General features: G+C 43.2%; 1 protein-coding gene across 6 annotated transcripts in view; it reads right to left on the bottom strand.

Moving 5' to 3' along the window:
* The window catches only part of LOC139556911 (glutamate receptor-interacting protein 2-like), a 59154-nt gene that overhangs the window by 17552 nt on the left and 22144 nt on the right, over positions 1–19458 (bottom strand). For all 6 annotated transcript variants that reach the window (XM_071371033.1, XM_071371034.1, XM_071371038.1 and 3 more), the window contains 3 exons: positions 10268–10413; positions 7476–7623; positions 7138–7307 (listed from right to left, as the gene is read on the bottom strand). In XM_071371033.1, coding sequence (XP_071227134.1) covers positions 7138–7307; positions 7476–7623; positions 10268–10413 — 464 coding nt within the window. The remainder of the gene's footprint in view (positions 1–7137; positions 7308–7475; positions 7624–10267; positions 10414–19458) is intronic.

Genomic DNA, 19458 nt, shown 5'->3' with positions numbered 1-19458 from the left:
CTTTATTCGGTTGGGTGAAAAGTTCATGTGATTGGAGACAGATGCCACACAATTAAGCAATAAGCCACAAGGAGGTGTGGTATATGGCCAAGATACCGCGGCTAAGGGATGTACTTATGCATGACACAACACAGAGTGCCTGGACACAGCCCTTAGCCGTGGTAAATTGGCCATATATCACAAACCCCCAGGTGCCTTATTGCTATTATAAACTGGTTACCAATGTAATTAGAGCAGTAAAAATAAATGTTTTGTCAAACCCATGGTATACGTTCTGATATACCATGGCTGTCAGCCAAATCAGCACTCAGGGCTCGAACCACCCAGTTTATAACAGAGAATAATGACTGTTCTGAAATGTTCCACTTTTTTGATTGCATTTACAGTGTCGATAGACTTGACTCCTTTTACAAATTATTTGTATTCTTAAATGCTATAAAGCACAGGTTATAGCCGAAAGATAAAGCATTGGATGTTATTTTCAATGTATTAAAACCAAATTGTTTATGAAACAGTCAAAGGAAAAATGTGGAGTTATGCTCCACACTTGAACGCACCCAAACCTTGCAGCTATATTTAACGAGGAGAATTACACACGGCAGTAATCCTCAGTGCTCCATTTGTACAGTCTTAATCTGTGACAGCCTCCCCCCTCACATGGAAGGATTTGCAGGAAACATGTTAATACACTACATGACCAAAAGTATGTGGACACCCACTCGTCGAACATCTCATTCCAAATCATAGGCATCAATATAGAGTTGGTCCCCCAACGATAACAGCCTACACTCCTCAAGGAAGGCTTTCCACTAGATGTTGGAACATTGCTGTGGGTACTTGCTTCCATTCAGCTTCAAGAGCATTAGTAAGGTCGGGCACTGATAGTTGGGCGATTAGGCCTGGCTAGCAGTCAGCATTCCAATTCACCCTGAAGGTGTACGATGGGGTTGAGGTCAGGGCTCTGTGCAGGACAGTCAAGTTCTTCCACACCGACCTCATCAAACCATTTCTGTATGGACCACTCTTTGTGCAATGGGTCATTGTCATGCTGAAACAGGAAAGGGCCTTCCCCAAACTGTTGCCTCAAAGTTGGTAGCACAGAATTGTCTAGAATGTCATTGTATGCTGTAGCGCTAAGATTTCCCTTCACTGGAACTAAGTGGACTAGCCCGAACCATGAAAAACAGCCCCAGGTTATTATTCCTCCCCCATCAAACTTTGCAGTTGGCACTATGCATTGGAGCAGGTAGCGTTCTCCTGGCATCATCCAAACCCAGATTCAACCGTCGGACTGCCAGATGGTGAAGCGCAATTCATCATTCCATTGAACGCTGAAATAGCCGAATCCACTCATTTCAAGGGTGTGCACATACTTTTGTATCTATAGTGTATAAACCCATGCATGTCTCACAGATTCAGGACACCTGGCTAAGTCCAAGACATCGTAGTATGTCTTATGAATGCATGTAGGTAAACCCCAAACTCTTTTCAAACGTCCACATTGGTCTCAGGTAGAAGTTGTCATTATAACCCTCTCCTATCCCCTATGCCTAATCATAAGAAGTGACAAGATGTCTGACCCCGGCTCATTAGTTAGGGGCATCTTCCATCTCACTCCGTGGTCCTGTAAACGTTTGGCTCCTGCAGCTTAGAGATAAAACTCACCTAGAGGAGTGCTCGAAGAACTCTATTTCCTATCTTCACTGAGGAAGAGAAACGGCTAATATTTTTGTTGCCATATCAGTCTTACTAAATCCCCCCGCGAGGATTAGACAAATTGCATTTTATGATCACTTATAATACCCAAATCGTATGTATCATTCAAATGTAATGTTGTCGTTGTGGCATTTCATTTCAATAATGAATCTACATCTAGTCCAAGTTTGAAGGACATAAAAAATGACATTTTAAAATCATAAATATAAAGTCAGTCAAACACTTCCTGATTTTTTTTTTCATTATCTTGAGTTCATGGTTAGTGATTACAGTCCAACTCCATTAGGTAGTGGGGGTCTCGCTAATGACTCCAAAATGTTTATTTTTCAAAACAACCATAAGAACCGTACACTAAAGCTAAGACGCCCACCACAGATAAGACAGCTACTGTAGTTGAGACTAAGCCACAGCATAGTTCTTCTATGCTCCTGAATCCTGCTTACAAGCAAAAATTAAAGCAGGAAGCATCAGTGACTAGATCAATAAAAAAAGTGATCAGATGAAGCAGATGCTATGCTACAGGACTGTTTTGGTAGCACAGACTGGAATATACTCCGGGATTCATCCGATGGCATTGAGGAGTACACCACATCAGTCATTGGCTTCATCAATAAGTGCATTGATGATGTCGTCCCCACAGTGACCGTACGTACCCCAACCAGAAGCCATGGATTACAGGCAACATCCGCACTGAGCTAAAGGCTAGAGCTGCCGCTTTCAAGGAGCAGGACTCTAACCCGGAAGCTTATAAGAAATCCCGCTATGCCCTCAGACAAACCATCAAACAGGCAAAGCATCAATACAGGACTAAGATCGAATCGTACTACACCCCATACCGCCCCAACAGATCCACAGATGATGCAATCTCTATTGCACTCCACACTGCCCTTTCCCACCTGGACAAAAGGAACACCTACGTGAGAATGCTATTCATTGACTACAGCTCAGCGTTCAACACCATAGTGCCCTCCAAGCTCATCAATAAGCTAAGGACCCTGGTACTAAACACCTCCCTCTGCAACTGTCCAACAGGAACCGCCCCCTGGTGGCAAGGTCAGGTAACAACACATCTGCCACGCTGATCCTCAACACAGGGGCCCCTCAGGGGTTCGTGCTCAGTCCCATCCTGTTCACTCATGACTGCACCACCAGGCACGACTCCAACACCATCATTAAGTTTGCCGATGACACAACATTGGCCTGATCACTGACCACGACGAGACAGCCTATTGGGAGGATGTCAGAGACCTGGCCGTGTGGTGCCAGGACAACCTCTCCCTCAATGTGATCAAGACAAAGGAGATGATTGTGGACTACAGAAAAAAGAGGGCCGAGCACGCCCCCATTCTCATCGACGGGGCTGCAGTGGAGCAAGTTGAGAGCTTCAAGTTCCTTGGTGTCCACATCACCAACAAACGAACATGGTCCAAGCACACCAAGACAGTCGTGAAGAGGGCACAACAAAACCTATTCCCCCTCAGGAGACTGAAAAGATTTGGCATGGGTCCTCAGATCCTCAAAACAGCTGCACCATCGAGAGCATCCTGACTGGTTGCATCACTGCCTGGTATGGCAACTGCTCGGCCTCCAATCGCAAGGCTCTAGAGGGTACTGCGTACGGCCCAGTACATCACTGGGGCCAAGCTTCCTGCCATTCAGGACCTCTATTCCAGGCGGTGTCAGAGGAAGGCCCTAAAAATTGTCAAAGACTCCAGCCACTCTAGTCATAGACTGTTCTCTCTGCTACCGCACGGCAAGCGGTACCGGAGCGCCAAGTCTAGGTCCAAGAGGCTTCTAAACAGCTTCTACCTCAAGCCATAAGACTCCTGAACATTTAGTCAAATGGCTACCCAGATTATTTGCATTTCCCCCTTTTACACCGCTGCTACTCTCTGTTGTTATCATCTATGCATAGTCACTTTAATAACTCTACCTACATGTACATATTACCTCATATTGACTCCGTACTGGTACCCCCCTGTATATAGTCTTGCTATTGTCATTTTACTGCTGCTCTTTAATTACTTGTTCCTTTTATTTCTTATCCGTATTTTGTAAAACTGCATTGTTGGTTAGGGGCTCGTAAGTAAGCATTTCACATTAAGGCCTACACCTATTGTATTCGGCACATGTGAATAATAAAATTTGATTTGATTTGATAGTTCTACCACACATCGGTTCCAGTGATCCCTTCCAGCTTCACATGCTAAGAAACCACCTCAAACTGTTGGGCCAGATAGAAGCCTGGGGAAAAAAACACAGCATGAACCTTCCCAGAGAGGTGTGTGTGTGTTTGTGGGTGCGTAGCTTGCCACTATGCATAAGAGGCCGGCGGTCTACCCCAGGGCACAAGGCTTGCCTCCCAGCACTCTCCACACTCATCGTGATTCACAGAACATGGGAGGAGGCAGCAAACCCTCTGCAGTCCCTTTAAAGCAGCAGCAGTTAAGAAAGGTCACCATGTAGGGGTGTGAATATGCTGAAAACGCAGGTTATCTGGATTGTGTCTGCTGGGTTACAGACAGTGCCTTCAGAAAGTATGCCCACACCAAGACTTTTTCCACATTTTGAATTTGTAATTGATTCAATTGAGATTTTGTGTCACTGGCTGTTACGTTCCCAGTTTCTGTATTGTAGTTTGTGTATTTGAGTGTGTGTTTCAGAAGATGGCTTCCTGAATTCTCCCCAAGCAGCTGATTGGTCGACTCCATGGCTAATTGGAGCTGACCCCGCACCCTCGTCAAGACGCAGCTGTATCCAATTAGACTCCTGAAGCTATATAAATGCCAGTGTTCTGTTCAGGAGAGAGGAGAATGCAGAGAGAGATTGATTGTGATAGAGAGAATTCAATTGCTGAGAGCGGTGTTGCATGGACTCACTCTGTGTGCAATAATAGTGTTTAATATTATTTTTGAATGACTACCTCGTCTCTGTACCCCAAACATACAATTATCTGTAAAGCACCTCAGTCGAGCAGTGAATTTTAAACGAAGGTACAACCCCAAAGACCAGGGAGGTTTTCCAATGTCTCGATAAAGAAGGTCACCTATCGGTAGATTTTCTTTTTTAACAGCAGACTGAATATCTCAATTACACTTTGGATAATGTATCAATATACCCAGTCACTACAAAGATACAGGTGTCCTTCCTAACTCAGTTGCCAGTGAGGAAGGGATCCGCTCAGGGATTTCACCATGAGGCCAATGGTGACTTTAAAAACAGTTACAGAGTTGAATGGCTGTGATAGGAGAAAACTGAGGATGGCTCAACAACATTGTAGTTACTCCACAATACTAACCTAAATGACAAAGTGAAAAGAAGGAAACCTGTACAGAATAAAAAATATTCCACAACATCCATCCTGTTTGCAATAAGGCACTAAAATAAAACTGCTCAAAATTTTGAAAGGCAAGGAACCATATGTTCTGAATACAAAGCATTATGTTGGAGGCAAATCCAACAACACATCACTGAGTACCATTCTTCATACACCTCAAAAGTATGTGGACACCCCTTCAAATTAGTGGATTCAGCTATTTCAGTCACATGTATAAAATCGAGCACACAACCATGCAATGTCTAAACACAAACATTGGCAGTAGAATGGCCTGTACTGAAGAGCTCAGTGACTTTCAATGTGGCACCATCATAGGATGCCACCTTTCCAACAAGTCACTTCGTCAAACTTCTGCGCTAGAGCTGCGGAAGTGTGAACGTCTAGGAGCAACAATGGCTCAGCAGCAAAGTGGTAGGCCACACAAGCTCACAGAACGGGACCACTGAGTGCTGAAACGCGTAGCCTGTAAAAAGTGTCTGTCCTCAGTTACAACAATCACTACCAAGTTCCAAACTGCCTCATGGAGCAACGTCAGCACAAGAACTGTTCGTCGGGAGCTTCCTGAAATGGGTTTCCATGGCCGAGCAGCCGCACACAAGCCTAAGATCACCATTCGCTATGCCAAGCGTCGGCTGGAGTGGTGTAAAGGTCATCGCCATTGGACTCTGGAGCAGTGGAAATGCCTTTCTCTGGAGTGATGAATCACACTTCACCATCTGGCAGTCTGACAGACGAATCTGGGTTTGGCAGATGCCAGAAAAACTCTACCTGCCCCAATGCATAGTGCCAAATTTAAAGTTTGATGGAGGGAGGAATAATGGTCTGGGGCTGTTTTTCATGGTTTGGGCTAGGCACCTTAGTTCCAGTGAAGGGAAATCTTAGCGCTACAGCATACAATGACATTCTAGACGATTCTGTGCTTCCAACATTGTGGCATCAGTTTGGGGAAGGCCCTTTCCTGTTTCAGCATGACAATGCCCCCGTGCACAAAGCGAGGTCCATAGAGAAATGGTTTGTCGAGATCAGTGTGGAAGAACTTGACTGGCCTGCACAGAGCCCTGACCTCAACCCCATCGGAAACCTTTGGGATGAATTGGAACACCGACTGCGAGCCAGGCCTAATCGCCCAACATCAGCGCCAGACTTCGCTACTACGCTTGTGGCTGAATGGAAGCAAGTTCCCGTAGAAATGTTCCAACATCTAGTGGAAAACCTTCTTAGAAAAATGGAGGCTGTAATAGAAGCAAAGGGGGACCAACTCCATATTATGATTTTGGAATAAGATGTTCGACGAGCAGGTGTCCACATACCATGTAGTTTATTTTCAAGAATGGTGGCATCTGCATCATGTTATGGGTATGCTGGTCATCGGCAAGGACTAGGGAATTTTTTTAGATAAAAATAAACGGAATAAAGCTAAGCACAGGCAAAATCCTACAGGAAAACATGGTTTTGTCTGCTTTCCAACAGACACTGGGAGACAAATTCACCTTTCAGCAGGACAATAACCTAAATCACAAGGCCAAATATACACTGATTTACTTACATGACATTGAATGTTCCCGAGTGGTCTAGTTACAGTTTTGACTTAAATTGGCTTGAAAATCTATGGCAAAGACTTGAAAATGGCTGACTAGCAATGATCAACAACCAACTTCACAGAGATTGAAGAATGAATACTGTAAAATCCAGGTGTACAAATCTCTTAAGAGACTTAACCAGAAAGACTCGCTGACAAATGTGATTCTTACATGTATTGACTCAGGGGGGGTCAATTCTCAATTGGGTTGGGGTACTGTATGTGACTTAGATATTTCTGTATTTAATTTTCAATACATTTGTAAAAATATCTAAAATCATGTTTTCACTTTGTCATTATGGGGTATTGTGTAGATGTGAGAAAAAAATCTACTCCATTTTGAAGTCATTCTATAACAACAAGATATGGAATAAGTTAAGGGGTACTAAAGCCACTGTACATAGAAAACTACCTAAACATTACATAAACAAAGTCCTGTGAGGAGGGCAGGAGCGGACGCCTTGGAGAGTGTTGGGAAATGGCTCAAGTCCTCTGATAGACTGACCTGTGTCTTGGGGTCTCACGGGAAGTCTGCTCTGATTGGCTGGAAGGATCTCCAATTTGACAATGTCAGAGGTTTGGGCCAATAGCTGTGTGGCCTCCATCACTGAACAGTGCTCAGTGCTGGTCCCATCTATAGACAGGATGAGATCACCTATATGCAATGCCCCACACCTGAGAGAAAGAAGGGGTAAGAAAGGGACAGACAGAGAGGGATTTGAAAGGAGAAAAGCTTATCACATTTATTCTAAAGCTACACAATTTTCATGCAAAATACAGTATGGTCTCTTTGGTACTCAAGTAAAAAGTGAGACATTGTTTGTGACAGGTGGCTTGCCTCACCTTTCCACCACACTGGCTTGTTTGATCTTGTCGATGACGATGACCTGTTTGTTCTTGTACACAGCAGTAGCTAGGCTGACACCCAGTCTGGCTGCAGGACAGTTCACTATCTCCACCAGTAGGGGGCCAGAGGCCTGCTGCACTGACTCTGAGAGACACAGACATACACAACATCAAGGGGGAACATCCATAGTACTGTAGCGAATTGACGAGGTCGCTTGGTGTTGGGTTAAGGTTGCTACAGTACAAAGTGATGAAATCCGTGTCTGAGTACTTAGGACATATTGGAAATGTGAGCAAGACAATGGAGCTGATCGTGGATTACAGGAAAAGGCGGGCCGAACAGGCCCTCATTAACATGGACGGGCTGTAGTAGAGTGGGTCGAGAGTTTCAAGTTCCTTGGTGTTCACATTATCATGGTCCAAACATACCAAGACAGTCGGGAGGAGGGTACGACAAAACCTTTTCCCCCTCAAGAGACTGAAAAGATTTGGCATGGGTCCCCAGATCTTCAAAATGTTCTACAGCTGCACAATCAAGAGCATCCTGACCAGTTGCATCACTGCCTGGTATGGCAACTGCTCAGCATCGGTAAGGCACTAAAGAGGGTAGTGCGAAATGCCCAGTACATCACTGTGGCCAAGCTTCCTGCCATCCAGGACCTACACTATAGGCGGTGTCAGAGGAAAGCCCTTAAAATTGTCAGAGACTCCAGTCACCCAAGTTATAGACTGTTCTCTCTACTACCGCGCGGCAAATGGTACCGGAGCGCCAAGTCTAGGACTAAAAGGCTCCTCAACAGCTTCTACCCCCAAGTCATAAGACTGCTGAACAAATAATAAAATCGCCACCGGCCAATTTACATTGACACACACTACTCCCCTCCTTTTTTTTCTTCACCCCCACCTACATGTACAAATTACCTCAACTAACCTGTACCCCCGCACAATGACTCGGTACCGGTGCCCCTTGTATATAGCCTCGTTATTCTTATTGTGTTACTTTTTATTACACATTTTATTTTAGTCTACTTGGTAAATATTTTCTTAACTCTTCTTGAGCTGCACTGTTGGTTAAGGGCTTGTAAGTAAGCATTAAATGGCAAAGTCTACACATGTTGTATTCGGCGCATGTGACAAATAAAGTTTGATTTGATACACATTTACTTTCTCTTATGGTGGAAAAATACAAGATGATGTTATAATAGTTGTATTGCATCAAATGGTTGTTTTATGCAAATGAATAGAGGATTCGTATAACTATTGTGTGTGTGTGTTCTACTGAGGATGGGCCTCTGGGAAATAACACTGGCAGGAGATTTACAATGTCTTCTGGGTGATATAACCTAAAGAGCATTCCAGAGCATGAGTTAATGTTTCTGTTCTATATCGTACCAGGGAGACATGGCTCCAGTATGGAGTTGGGGGGGCCAGACACTGGTCTCTACTGTACACAATGAAAACTGTTGACACAGCAGATACTGTCTGCTATGAATTATAGGTGCCTTTCATACAAATCTTAACCTTGTGACCCATTCTATACATCTGTTGTTCGTCATGTAGGTTGAAAGGGGTGTATCTTGGCTATAAAATACCTTTGTACTGTTGTCTCGGGGCTCTCAACGAATCATCTGAGCGCGAATTGTTGACCAGCCATCATTATCGTAGAGCAATCAATCAATTCACTTTGTATGTGTGCGTTGCATTGACCTGCTCCCTTATTAATAAGTGATTAAAGATTTAGTTTAAGTATAACTCTGACTTTTGTGATAAGTTTGTCTCTCCTCATTTGATAGTAAAGAAATGAACCACCACACTCTTCATTATCTCCTCTCTCTAAACTGAAGAGCCCATTATATTACTTCAGAGGGTATTTGGTTTCTCCAACTATATTTGAAACAAGGATGTTCCCTTTCACCTCAACCCACCTCACTTAACACTCAACTATGGCAGTACAGAGGTCAATCTGTCTCAGCTGATGACATATGAGACAACCTATCCAGTGATACAGAGAATCGACAGAGCTAGGGGCTTGCAGCGCAACGGAAACATCCGCTTGTCTGAGACCTTGTATGGGACTTACATACAACCTTGTCCTGCCTGGGGAGTGTCATCGTGCCTGGGAAGTGTCATCGTACCAGAGGAGTGTCCGAGACCCGGGCTGACTAACCCAGGCATGACTGTCACTGACTTAAAGCTGTACTGAGGGGCGTGTGCTGCTTGCCAGATGAAGGTAGTAAAATCATTTTCATATTGGAGGAGAACAGACTGAAGGGCTATTTAACATTTGACCTCACCAACCGGATGCAATCTCTGTCCTCAACATTCTGTATCCTTCTGAGGGGCTCGCTCTAAAGCAAGAACGTCTGTCTGTCTGTCTCAGAAAGCACTCGTGTTAATTAGGACTAATTCGGCTATATGAAAGCCTAGATCTCCGTTTGCTTTTTAACTTAATTAAGAAGAATAAAAGTATCAGACGCAACCTGCAAAATTTATATATATTTTTAAATCACCCTAAACCTCCGGATTGTTTGTCTGTATACTTCCATACAATATAGAGTAGACTTCTATATTGGAATTATTAAAGTATATTTATCGATTGTATGTATGTACCTGCTATACCATTCCTACTCAGTGTTTTTGGAGCCGTGTGAATCCTGGGGTTGCGTCTTGCGCAGACAACACCCTAATATATTCTTGTGGAACTGACACATTATTTACCCTCAGAGCGATGTTGCCCGGCCTGCCGTATTCTCACATATTCCCCCTCCGCCAGGCGTGTGTGTGCTCACCCATGAGGGAGACATCATACTCAATCAGGAACAGGGCTTCCTGGCTACACTGCATCAGCATAGTCAGAGCGTCAGCATGCTTCTCTCGGTTTAAGGGCATCCCGCCTATGCTCAGCACACGGTCACCAGCCTTCAGTGTGCCCTCTCTGGTAAAAGAGATGGGGGGGGGGGGGGGGGGGGCATTGAAAAAAGAGAGAAAGGAGAGAGAGAAGAGAGAGAAAGTGTAAATGTAGAGGAGGGCAGTGAATATAGGCACTCAGACCACACAGGCACATTAGATGGCCATCTTTCTGTTTGCTGTCTCTGGAAAAAAAAAAAAAATCAAAAGGAAAGAAAGGGGAAGAAAGGGGTGTTTTGTACTCTCTCTGGTAAAAGAGAGATTCTATCTCTGACCTTTCAGGAAATGAACAAACATAAATAATATCAATATATTCTGTCATGGTGTACACTATACTCACCATGTCACTGCTTGCTATACAAAAGTCATGTTGCCCTCAATATTCTGAGAAATCTTCTGAACAGTGTAGTATAGCATTCAGTTAGCTAGTCCCTAGCCTTAGGATGAAGCTTGCCCTTTATACTGAGAATGTGGATTTAACATTAATGCATGACTGCATTTCCATAGGTCTTTGGGGCAACGTGCATCCCTACATCTTTTCAATAGCATTTGCATTGAAACAAACGGCAAAGGAGCAAACCAGGGGTCAGCAAGCTATAAAGATTGCTTACAGATCCATACACTGACTGAAAACAAGGCACTCCAGAGCATCTTAAATCACTTACTCAGTGCTATTTCTAGGCATAAGTAAGTCAGTCAGGGTCTCAACTCACTGTTAGTTCGGATAGTAGAATATACAATGTGCAATTTCGAAATTTGGTAGTAAATCAGCAGTTTTCCTATTGGTATGTCAGTCACTGAAAGGCAGTCAATTAGCCCATGTCAGCTAACATTTTATAGATTGCATGACCGAATTACTGATCGGAAGGCAAGGCACTGGCACAGGAGCCCCGACCTCCGGGGGGCCACATTGATTTTGTTCGTCACTCTCACTCATATCATATGAACATGGTGTAAGTCATGGCAAAATGTGTAGAATTGCAGGAACATTTGCTTTAAAACTGCAATTTCTTCTCTCAACTCCAAATTAAAAGATGGTGCTGCAGTGGATAATAATGTATATCTCGCGTGTTTCTATATGCATCGTCTAGACCGGGCGGCAACCTCGGGTAAAAACTCAAACAGGACGAACCAGTGAAGCTCTCAATACGGAAATAGACCGATAAAGCAGATGCTAAGTTACAGGACAGTACATAGACCAACCACAAGCCTTGGATTACCGGCAACATCTGCACTGAACTAAAGGCTAGAGCTGCCTCTTTCAAGGAGCGGGACACTAATCTGGACACTTATAAGAAATCGCGCTACGACGAGACATCAAAACAGGCAAAGCGTCAATACAGGACTAAGATTAAATCCTACTACGCCGGCTCTGATTCTCGTCGGATGTGGCATGGCTTGCAAACTACCACGGATTACAGCTGCGAGCTGCCCAGTGACGCGAGCCTACCAGACAAGCTAAATGCCTATGCTCACTTCGAGGCAAACACTGAATCATGCATGAGATCACTAGCTGTTCCGACGATTGTGTGATCTCGCTCTTCGTAGCCGATATGAGTAAGACCTTTAAATAGGTTAACATTCACAAGGCCGCAGGGCCAGACGGATTACCAGGATGCGTACTCAGAGCATGCGCTGATCAAGGACATCAACCACTCGAGCCACTGCCTGTTCACCCCGCTATTATCCAGAAGGCGAGGTCAGTACAGGTGCATCAAAGCTGGGACCGAGAGATTGAAAAACAGCTTCTATCTCAAGGCCATCAGACTGCTAAATAGCCATCTCCAGCACATAGATTAGGAATCACTGGACACTTTATGGAAATGAAACACAAGCCACTCTAATAATGTCTCCGTATCTTGCATTACTCATCTCATATGTATAAAATGTACTCTATACTATTATACGGTATCTTAGTGACTTTAATTGTTTGTAAATAGTGCATCACCCATTCTCATATGTATATACTGTACTCTATTACTATGCCACTGTATCTCAGTCCAATGCTGCTCTGGCATATATGTACAGTGGGGTAAAAAAGTATTTAGTCAGCCACCAATTGTGCAAGTTCTCCCACTTAAAAAGATGAGAGAGGCCTGTCATTTTCATCATAGGTACACTTTAACTATGACAGACAAAATGAGAAAAAAAATTCCAGAAAATCACATTGTAGGATTTTTAAATACTTTATTTGCAAATTATGGTGGAAAATAAGTATTTGGTCAATAACAAACAAGCAAGATTTCTGGCTCTCACAGACCTGTAACTTCTTCTTTAAGAGGCTCTTCTGTCCTCCACTCGTTACCTGTATTAATGGCACCTGTTTGAACTTGTTATCAGTATAAAAGACACCTGTCCACAACCTCAAACAGTCACACTCCAAACTCCACTATGGCCAAGACCAAAGAGCTGTCAAAGGACACCAGAAACAAAATTGTAGACCTGCACCAGGCTGGGAAGACTGAATCTGCAATAGGTAAGCAGCTTGGTTTGAAGAAATCAACTGTGGGAGCAATTATTAGGAAATGGAAGACATACAAGACCACTGATAATCTCCCTCGATCTGGGGCTCCACGCAAGATCTCACCCCGTGGGGTCAAAATGATCACAAGAACGGTGAGCAAAAATCCCAGAACCACACGGGGGGACCTAGTGAATGACCTGCAGAGAGCTGGGACCAAAGTAACAAAGCCTACCATCAGTAACACACTACGCCGCCAGGGACTCAAATCCTGCAGTGCCAGACGTGTCCCCCTGCTTAAGCTAGTACATGTCCAGGCCCGTCTGAAGTTTGCTAGAGAGCATTTGGATGATCCAGAAGAAGATTGGGAGAATGTCATATGGTCAGATGAAACCAAAATATAACTTTTTGGTAAAAACTCAACTCGTCGTGTTTGGAGGACAAAGAATGCTGAGTTGCATCCAAAGAACACCATACCTACTGTGAAGCATGGGGGTGGAAACATCATGCTTTGGGGCTGTTTTTCTGCAAAGGGACCAGGACGACTGATCCGTGTAAAGGAAAGAATGAATGGGGCCATGTATCATGAGATTTTGAGTGAAAACCTCCTTCCATCAGCAAGGGCAAGATGAAACGTGGCTGGGTCTTTCAGCATGAAAATGATCCCAAACACACCGCCCGGGCAACGAAGGAGTGGCTTCGTAAGAAGCATTTCAAGGTCCTGGAGTGGCCTAGCCAGTCTCCAGATCTCAACCCCATAGAAAATCTTTGGAGGGAGTTGAAAGTCCGTGTTGCCCAGCAACAGCCCCAAAACATCACTGCTCTAGAGGAGATCTGCATGGAGGAATGGGCCAAAATACCAGCAACAGTGTGTGAAAACCTTGTGAAGACTTACAGAAAACGTTTGACCTCTGTCATTGCCAACAAAGGGTATATAATAAAGTATTGAGATAAACTTTTGTTATTGACCAAATACTTATTTTCCACCATAATTTGCAAATAAATTCATAAAAAATCCTACAATGTGATTTTCTGGATTTTCTTTTCTCATTTTGTCTGTCATAGTTGAAGTGTACCTATGATGAAAATTACAGGCCTCTCTCATCTTTTTAAGTGGGAGAACTTGCACAATTGGTGGCTGACTAAATACTTTTTTGCCCCACTGTATATTATTCTTAATCCATTCCTTACTTAGATTTACGTTTATTTTGGGTATAAGTTGTAAAACTGTTAGATATAAATGTTAGAAATTACTGCACTGTCGGAGCTAGAAGCACAAGCATTTCACTACACCCGCAGTAGCATCTGCTAAACACTTGTATATGACCAATAACATTTCATTGGATCAGCTTCTTCACTGACATTTTCCACCTCTCCCTGATCCCAGTCTGTAATACCTACAGTACATGTTTGAACATGGCGTAAGAAACATTAATATAAGAAACATGAATGTGTTGGAAATCCCAAATTGTCTGCATAGTCAACTTACACACACTTATCCCACCAGACATGCCACCAGGGGTCTTTTCACAGTGCACAAATCTAGAACAAATTCAAGAAAGCGTACAGTATTATATAGAGCCCTTAATGCATGGAACTTCCTTCCATCTCATATTGCTCAAATAAACAGCAAACCTGGTTTCAAAAAACAGATAAAGCAACACCTCACGGCACAACGACTCTCCCCTATTTGACCGAGATAGTTGTGTGTATGCGTTGATATGTAGGCTACGTGTGCATTTAAAAATGTTTTATATAGTTCTGTCCTCGTGCTGATCTTGTCTATTGATGTTCTGTATTATGTCATGTTTCATGTTTTGTGTGGACCCCAGGAAGAGTAGCTGCTGCTTTTCCAATAGCCAATGGGGTTCCTAATAAAATATAAAAATTAAAATACCAAACGTTTCAAGCAGACTACCATAGTCCCTGTGCCCAAGAAGGTAAGGTACCCTGTCTAAATGACTATCGCCCCGTAGCACTCACATACAGTGGGGAGAACAAGTATTTGATACACTGCCGATTTTGCAGGTTTTCCTACTTACAAAGCATGTAGAGGTCTGTAATTTTTATCATAGGTACACTTCAACTATGAGAGACGGAATCTAAAACAAAAATCCAGAAAATCACATTGTATGATTTTTAAGTAATTAATTTGCATTTTATTGCATGACATAAGTATTTGATACATCAGAAAAGCAGAACTTAATATTTGGTACAGAAACCTTTGTTTGCAATTACAGAGATCATACGTTTCCTGTAGTTCTTGACTAGGTTTGCACACACTGCAGCAGGGATTTTGGCCCACTCCTCCCTACAGATCTTCTCCAGATCCTTCAGGTTTCGGGGCTGTCGCTGGGCAATACGGAGTTTCAGCTCCCTCCAAAGATTTCCTATTGGGTTCAGGTCTGGAGACTGGCTAGGCCACTCCAGGACCTTGAGATGCTTCTTACGGAGCCACTCCTTAGTTGCCATGGCTGTGTGCTTCGTGTCGTTGTCATGCTGGAAGACCCAGCCACGACCCATCTTCAATGCTCTTACTGAGGGAAGGAGGTTGTTGGCCAAGATCTCGCGATACATGGCCCCATCCATCCTCCCCTCAATACGGTTCAGTCGTCCTGTCCCCTTTGCAGAAAAGCATCCCCAAAGAATGATGTTTCCACCTCCATGCTTCACGGTTGGGATGGTGTTCTTGGGGTTGTACTCATACTTCTTCTTCCTCCAAACACGGCGAGTGGAGTTAGACCAAAAAGCTCTATTTTTGTCTCATCAGACCACATGACCTTCTCCCATTCCTCCTCTGGATCATCCAGATGGTCATTGGCAAACTTCAGACAGGCCTGGACATGCACTGGCTTAAGCAGGGGGACCTTGCGTGCGCTGCAGGATTTTAATCCATGACGGCGTAGTGTGTTACTAATGGTTTTCTTTGAGACTGTGGTCCCAGCTCTCTTCAGGTCATTGACCAGGTCCTGCCGTGTAGTTCTGGGCTGATCCCTCACCTTCCTCATGATCATTGATGCCCCACGAGGTGAAATCTTGCATGGAGCCCCAGACCGAGGGTGATTGACCGTCATCTTGAACTTCTTCCATTTTCTAATAATTGCGCCAACAGTTGTTTCCTTCTCACCAAGCTGCTTGCCTATTGTCCTGTAGCCCATCCCAGCCTTGTGCAGGTCTACAATTTTATCCCTGATGTCCTTACACAGCTCTCTGGTCTTGGCCATTGTGGAGAGGTTGGAATCTGTTTGATTGAGTGTGTGGACAGGTGTCTTTTATACAGGTAACGAGTTCAAACAGGTGCAGTTAATACAGGTAATGAGTGGAGAACAGGAGGGCTTCTTAAAGAAAAACTAACAGGTCTGTGAGAGCCGGAATTCTTACTGGTTGGTAGGTGATCAAATACTTATGTCATGCAATAAAATGCAAATTAATTATTTAAAAATCATACAATGTGATTTTCTGGATTTTTGTTTTAGATTCCGTCTCTCACAGTTGAAGTGTACCTATGATAAAAATTACAGACCTCTACATGCTTTGTAAGTAGGAAAACCTGCAAAATCAGCAGTGTATCAAATACTTGTTCTCCCCACTGTATGTAGCCATGAAATGCTTTTAAAGGCTGGTCATGGCTCACATCAACACCATCATTAAGTTTGCTGACGACACAATGGTGGTAGGTCTGATCACCGACAACGATAAGACAGCCTATAGGGAGGAGATCAGAGACCTGGCAGTGTGGTGCCAGGACAACAACCTTTCCCTCAACTTCAGCAAGACAAAGGAGCTGATAGTGGACTACAGGAAACGGCGGGATGAGCACGCCCCCATCCAGATCGGTGGGTTTGTTGTGGAGCGGGTGGAGAGCTTCAAGTTCCTCATGTCCACATGACTAAGGATTTTTTATTTTATTATAATTTTTTTAATTATTATAATTTTATTGAATATCCGAAACATACAATGTTGTTGCAGTGAAGACGCTCAACAACTACACCATACATCCAACAGACTCCCATTCAGAGTGACACACAGAAGCATCCAGGGTCAATGCCCTGCTCAAGGACACGTTGACAGATCTCCCACCAGGCCAAAAAACGTGAACCAGAACCCTCCAAGACCCCCCCCCCCCCCAGTTCCCCAATAGCTGCCCCTCAAACATTCGAGACCACTCTCACAGCCCCCCCAAGAAGAAATAAATAAATAATAATAATTCCATTCCCCACCTCAAGAACCCCACAATGCACCAACAACCAAGAGACTGAACTAAAGAGAAAAAATAAAAAGACAGAAGAAAACAGCAAACAACAAAAGCAAAAAATAATAATAATAATATTTTTTTTTAAATAAGGACATCAAGGACGACTAAAATCATAACAGCAATGCCAAATGTACAGTATATGTTAGTGTGCATGTCTGGCACTATTACATGTATGTGTGTGTGTTCTGGCACTATTACATGTATGTGTGTGTGTTCTGGCACTATTACATGTATGTGTGTGTGTTCTTGTATGGGTTTATTTGAATGATAGTGTGTGTATATAAATGTGTACAAACATCTGCACGGCATCAGCCTCAGGCAAACCGGCATTAGCTGTAACAACACTGCCCCTGTCTCCAATTCCACATCCCAACCCTCAGCTCATCCCATCTACAGTTGAAGTCGGAAGTTTACATACACTTAGGTTAGAGACATTAGAACAAATGTTTCAACCACTCCACAAATCTCTTGTTAACAAACTATAGTTTTGGCAAGTCGGTTAGGACATCTACTTTGTGCATGACACAATTCATTTTTACAACAATTGTTTACAGACTGATTATTTCATTTATAATTCACTGAATCATAATTCCAGTGGGTCAGAAGTTTACATACACTAAGTTGACTGTGCCTTTAAATAGCTTGGAAAATTCCAGAAAATTATGTCATGGCTTTAGAAGCTTCTGATAGGCTAATTGACATAATTTGAGTCAATTGGAGGTGTACCTGTGGATGTATTTCAAGGCCTACCTTCAAACTCAGTGCCTCTTTGCTTGACATCATGGGAAAATCAAGAGAAATCAGCCAAGACCTCAGAAAAACATTTGGAGACCTCCACAAATCTGGTTCATCCTTGGGAGCAATTTACAAACGCCTGAAGGTACGATGTTCATCTGTACAAAGAATAGTACGCAAGTACTCTCTTGGGTAGGGGGCAGTATTTTGACATCCGGATGAAAAGCGTGCCCAAAGTAAACTGCCTGTTACTCAGGCCCAGAAGCTAGGATATGCATATAATGGTTAGATGTGGATAGAAAACACTCTAAAGTTTCTAAAACTGTTAAAATAATGTCTGTGAGTATAACAGAACTGATTTGGCAGGCAAAACCCTGAGTAGAAACCATCCAGGGGAGAAAAAGATTTAGGTCATTGGATTTTCCAATGGATTTCTATGCGATACCCTTATTATTAGGAAACTGGTTGCAGTTCCTATGGCTTCCACTAGATGTCAACAGTCTTTAGAAATTGTTCTATGTTTTTCTTTGAGAAATTAAGAAGTAGTCCTATTCATTGTAAGTGTCACTCCAGGTGAACTCTACTGTTTTGGTGCGCGTGAACAGGAGCACGCTCAACGTTGATTTTATCCGGTATTATAAACAGTTTATTCCGTCTTAAAATTGTATCGATTATTTACGTTTTAGGGTACCTGAGGTTGGATTAGGAACATTGTTTGAAATGTTTGGACCAAGTTTACAGGTAACTTATTAGATACTTTGTAGGCATGTTGGGCGAGTTGAAACCGGTGTATTTCTGAATCAAACGCGCCAAATAAATTGAAATTTTTGGGACATAAAGAAGGACATTATTGAACAAAAGGACCATTTGTGATGTTTCTGGGACATTTTGGAGTGCCATTAGAAGAAGATCTTCAAAGGTAAGTCATTAATTATATCGCTATTTCTGACTTTTGTGTCGCACCTGCCTGGTTGAAAAATGATTTTCATGTGTTTGTATGCGGGGCGCTGTCCTCAGAAAATCTCATGGTGTGCTTTCGCCGTAAAGCCTTTTTGAAATCTGACACAGCGGCTGGATTAACAAGAAGTTAAGCTTTATTTTTATATATAACATATATTTTCAAGATTGTTAAATATTTGAATTTAGTATTTTTGAATTTCGCGCTCTGCAATTTCACCGGATGTTGGCCAGTTGGGACGCTACCATCCCACCTGCCCATAAGAAGATAAACACCATGGGACCACGCAGCTGTCAAACCGCCCAGGAAGGAGACGCCTTCTGTCTCCTAGAGTTGAACGTACTTTAGTAATGAAAAGTGCAAATCAATCCCAGAACAACAGCAAAGGACCTTGTGAAGATGCTGGAGGAAACAGGTACAAAAGGATCTATATCCACAGTAAAACGAGTCCTATATCGACATAACCTGAAAGGCCACTCAGCAAGGAAGAAGCCACTGCTCCAAAACCGCCATAAAAAAGCCAGACTATGGTTTGCAACTGCACATGGGGACAAAGATCATACTTTTTGGAGAAATGTCCTCTGGTCTGATGAGACAAAAATAGAACTGTTTGGCCATAATGACCATCGTTATGTTTGGAGGAAAAAGGGGGAGGCTTGCAAGC

The sequence above is a fragment of the Salvelinus alpinus genome, chromosome 28 (assembly GCF_045679555.1).
Source record: "Salvelinus alpinus chromosome 28, SLU_Salpinus.1, whole genome shotgun sequence".
Lineage (NCBI taxonomy): Eukaryota > Metazoa > Chordata > Actinopteri > Salmoniformes > Salmonidae > Salvelinus > Salvelinus alpinus.
The sequence above is the reverse complement of the archived record's forward strand: the minus strand, read 5'-3'. Positions and strand labels throughout refer to the sequence as shown.